A 4,970-nucleotide genomic window follows, 5' to 3' on the forward strand; every position below is an offset into this window, starting at 1 on the left:
CTAAGCCGCTGCAATGGAGCAGCTCTAATGCTATTAAATTAAAGATGATGTACCATAGAGCAAAAAATGAACAGTGAAAGTAACAAACTTGTAAAATACATTTTAATGGGCATAATTAAGTGTGAAAATAACAGAAGGATATACAGTCAACCATTCAAAAACTCGGCAGAATTTATGTGACCGCTGAACCTGATGTTCATAAACTTTCATAACTGGTAAGTGTTTTTTCTTTTGCCTTGTGAACTGGCCGAGCCTTAATGATTCTGTTTCTTTACATGCATTTGTTTACTGACCGTTGCATGCAATCGTGAAATACAGCATTTTTTTTTTAAATTGGCTATTCGTTGTGGGAAAAAACAAACAAAAAAAAGATTTCGGGTTCGGGCTCTAAATTTAACTGTGCCGCTCGGGTCGGGTCAGACGATCTCGGGTACGGGTCGGGCTTCAGTTTAAAGCCCATGCAGACCTCTAAAGAGCACGCACACAAAAATAAAAATCTTATAAAGTTCTAAACAGAAAAATATATATAAAGTTCTAAATATGTGTTCCAAGTTCTTAGAAATGTAATTTTTATATTCATGTTGGTTTCAAAAAACATTTATATAATTTTCAAGAAATGCTCAATTTTAATGACTATAAAAATGTAGTGTATCAAAGGAAAATAATATATATTTTCTTACATCTTTTTTAATATATTTTATCATATTTAATGATCTTTATTATCTTTGTATTTTGTTTGTTTGTTTTTTTAAGTACAAAGATCATGAAATATCAATTCTATAAAAAAACTTTTTTGTCAGACCTGCCAATGACTGGTCACCTCAGAAAATTCACCAGCCATAAACATTTTTTACCAGCCATGAAACTGGATGTGCAAAAAAACAACAACAACTGGGATAGCATCTAATAGTAATTATTATTATACATTTTTATTTCATTAATATTGATTATTACTGAAAGGTATTTTTGTTGTTGTTGTATTTTAAATTATTGCCATATCAACTTCACCAGCTGAACCCACTGAATCAAAGAAATATCACTACAATACTACTGTACTTAATAATAATAATAAATATTAATATTAATTTATATTTTAATAATAATACTAATATTTAATATTAATTTAATATTATTATTATCATCATTATTATTATTATTATTTAATATAACAGAATAACTACAGTACTAATATTTATGGTTGTTTTTTACTTTGCTCTCAAATGTTAAACCATAGAGCTTTTATTATTTTGGTGGAAAACCAAAAAATGGAGAAACTTCTCTTTTGAAAACCCAGACAAAAAAAACACAACACACAAGCAAAACAGACCAAGCTGCACGTCACTGACCAACCAATAGCCCAAATAACCAGTCTTTCTATATGTAAATCTGTTCCAGTGTACCTGCTCATCAGATGCTAGTGCTGTAAAGAGAGGAATGATGTCACTCTTAGCATAGTCCAGCTCCAGAACCTTTGCAAACTCGCCCAGCTTAGAGGCGGCAGCTCGACGCACCATGGGAGTGTCACCCGAGCAAAGTGTGAGGAAGTGCCTGTGAAGACAACCATAACATTAAATACTGAATATGACCGCAGTGATCAAGGTGAATTCAAAAGTGCACGGCATAAAAACAAGGCATCATTTGAACTTACTGACGGATTTCCGCTTTAACCGTACTGGACACACGTGGGTAGCAGACGCTGAACAGTCCGCACGCAGACGTTCGGGAGGTGAACCAGTCCCCGCTGGACAAACGCTTCACAAGTGGTACAAAATGCACCTCTAGGTCTACGGGGGAATGTTCCTGAGAGATCTTTCGCAGAGACTCCACGGCCTTGTCCCGCACAACCGTTTCCTCCACTGTGGCCAAACTCTCCAGGGGAGGCTGAGGAGAAGAAGTGCAAGATGAAAACATGTAGAGAGTTGTCTCAACTTATGGCTAATATCTAGGGATGTAACGATTCACTCAACTCACGATTCGATTTGATTCGATTCACAATTTGTTTTTAACAAAATTAGTTTTAAGACAAATTATAAATTAAATGTGTCCTTTTATTATTGCTTGAACAAAATAATGTACGTTTCTTTGTGAAACTGAAATATAACTAATAATATACTAATATAGCACTTGCATATTATTGCTCTTTTGTTGGTTTTGATTGCTTCTATTGTCCTCATTTGTTAGTCGCTTTGGATAAAAGCGTTTGCTAAATAACAAAATTTAAATATAATGTAAATGTAAATAACAAAACTAAATTGAAATTTTAAAACAAACCCCTAATCAAATAAATAACACAAATAAAATAAATCTCTTCATATAAACAAAGGCTTTGTCTGTGCTCTTTCCATTTAAAATTAGAGGCAACCACTGCATTTTAATTATGATCCAAACAAAGATGCTGCATACATGCAACATGAGCAGTTTTTAATCTAAATTACATTGTATAATTTCAAAATCTGAAGCAAAAACAGAATGGTTTGACTTCAGTTGTGAAACTATGCATAAAAAAAATATCTGCACGCAACAGAAAGAGCAGACGAGCTGAACGACACACAGATTCACTCTCTGCCAGCAGGTGGCGCTTAAAGCGTTTCCTTGGTTTCCGCTGTAAACAAAGCAGCGCTGCACTTATGAACTTTAGAATGCATTATACAGAGGCAAGGGGAAAAGAAAAAATACCATCGAAAGACAGTAAGTGCCCCTCAGACATACATTCATATAAACTCCTACCCTAATTGAATCGCGATTTGTTTAGCATCTCAACCGATTTGAATCATCACATATTTAAATCGATTTTCAACCGGCTCGCGGTTAATCGTTACATCCCTACTAATATCTGATCTGGTAATTTTTAATTAAGTAACCAAATACTACTACGCTCAACTCAGAGGACTGTAAGAGACTGTTGTGTTTTTGTGTTCACGGAAACATGGCTCAACAACAGCGTTCCGGACTGCTAATCGGTATATCTGTATTTATGTTCTACTGTTAGTGTTATCTGGAAGCACCAAGGGTCTGAGAGTAACGCAATTTCAATTCTCTGTGTGTATGTGCTGTACATGTGGAAGAATTGACAATAAAGCAGACTTGACTTGACTTGATATATGGTGTCTGCAGATGAAGGGATGTCAGGTAGCTAATTGATATTTAGGTAAGTAATACAAACCAAAAACAAGTGTAACAGACCAAGGTCTTTGAAAGAACAACAAATGGTCAATAAACAACAATATGACAATTTAAAAAAATGAATTTTCTCTTCCCACATATTTCATAACACTTAGTTGTTCAAATTATTTTTGGACGTGATGATAGTTTTATAAAAAAAAAGACAAACATAAAGCCTAATTAATATACCAAAGGATTGCATGTGAACCAAAAGAGAACTCCGTATGATTCATAGGGCTCAATGCGTTTATGCATTGCAGCTGGATAATTCATTCACACTATTTTCCAAATGCATGTTATTGATCTTATAGTGAAAGATTTATGCATAATATTTCTGGCCTTGTAAATTAAACTAAATGTCTTGATCTTCTAATGAAACGACAGACTCTGGTGACATATGAGGGACTTCTCCAATCATTTTGTCCATTTAAACCCTAACTAGGTCTTACAATCAATTGCAAACTTGCATTCACATATGCCTCAATACAATCAACAATCAGTGGATTGAACCACGTCCTCTCCTACATTTTTTTTCTTTTTCAATAATCAGTTTCATTCAGATGTACATCTCATTACGGAAGAAAGCATCTGTTGCCAATTTCATTACATCGCAACTTTAGCTATTATTGCAAATTAAAACTCAAGAAATTTGCTAAAATACATAAAATAATTGAATAAAATATATAAGTATATTTTCTATACTACAAAAAATGGCACTAAATAATTGTTTTAATATACTACAATGAAAATTAATTGACAGGCCAAGTAAATAAAAAAAATAACACAGATGAGCCATGATTAACAAACAAAAGTTAAGATCCATCTAACAGTTCATTTGTTTCAGAAATACTGGGATTTCTTACCAGTAAGGAATGGCAGTAGTTCAGTCCGTGTTCTTTCCACACCCAGGGCCAGAGCACTGGTGGACAACTTCTTAATACTGTTCAACCGCAACTGAGGATGGGCACAGAATAACATTAACAGTCACAAATTATGCAAACCCGTCTTACACTTACTGTTATGTTTCATCACATTATGCATAAAAATCCAGGTCAGTGGTTCTCATCCACGGTACTGGAGGACAGTTTAGTACCTCTCCTTAAGTTTAACACACTTCATTAGTAAAGGCTTCAAGACCTGACCTGGGTGTGTCAGGTAAAGACACCAAACTCTGCAGTGCCAGGATCGAGAAACACTGACCTGGAGAATGACAAAATGACTGGCATCCTAATGTACACGTTTTAACAGCCCAAAAATGTCGCCAAGATAAATGTTGAGAATTAGCCGGTCAATTTCAAGCTTATTATGCCCGGATCCAACTTCTACCTTCAGGCTTTATGTTATGGATCAAATAGACATCTAATAAAACCTTAATGCAAGTTGATAATTTTCTGGAAACAGCTACATGAGAGAATATTGAGGAAAAAGTAAGGAGAAGAAAATTATGTTTCTTTTGTAAATGAATCGCTTGCACGGTTAGCGGGCAGTGCTGGAAGATGCTAATAAAACGCGAATGTTTTTATACATATGAATCAAACTCAGATTCTCTTAGACTGGTGTCTACCTGAACGTCTTCATTTCTCAATTCATCGATTAAAACCGCGATAGGATAAAGCGAATCGTCTCCCTCTGCTCCTGCCATTTTAGACTTAGATGTTTACTGCAGAGGCGTTTGGCGTTGTGCTGCTTGACTTCCGCTCGCCGCGCGGGCTGATGGGAAAACACTCAATAAATTTAAAGTCCAGGGCTGCGTTCAGCCCCGACAAAACGGTGCAAAACGTTTTTTAAACGGAAACGGTGGTGTGTTG

The 4,970-nt window shown here is 35.2% G+C and overlaps 1 protein-coding gene across 1 annotated transcript in view; it reads right to left on the reverse strand.

Moving 5' to 3' along the window:
- Positions 1 to 4,866, reverse strand: part of LOC107670950 (serine/threonine-protein phosphatase 2A 65 kDa regulatory subunit A beta isoform-like) — a 27,099-nt gene extending 22,233 nt beyond the window's left edge. The window contains exons 1-5 of the mRNA XM_016463766.1: positions 4,727 to 4,866; positions 4,026 to 4,116; positions 3,095 to 3,108; positions 1,649 to 1,881; positions 1,401 to 1,548 (exon numbers count right to left, since the gene is read on the reverse strand). Coding sequence (XP_016319252.1) covers positions 1,401 to 1,548; positions 1,649 to 1,881; positions 3,095 to 3,108; positions 4,026 to 4,116; positions 4,727 to 4,804 — 564 coding nt within the window. The 5' untranslated portion in view covers positions 4,805 to 4,866. The remainder of the gene's footprint in view (positions 1 to 1,400; positions 1,549 to 1,648; positions 1,882 to 3,094; positions 3,109 to 4,025; positions 4,117 to 4,726) is intronic.
- Positions 4,867 to 4,970: the final 104 nt, after the last annotated feature.

The sequence above is a fragment of the Sinocyclocheilus anshuiensis genome, unplaced genomic scaffold (assembly GCF_001515605.1).
Source record: "Sinocyclocheilus anshuiensis isolate Anshui unplaced genomic scaffold, SAMN03320099.WGS_v1.1 scaffold1552, whole genome shotgun sequence".
Classification (NCBI taxonomy): Eukaryota; Metazoa; Chordata; class Actinopteri; order Cypriniformes; family Cyprinidae; genus Sinocyclocheilus; species Sinocyclocheilus anshuiensis.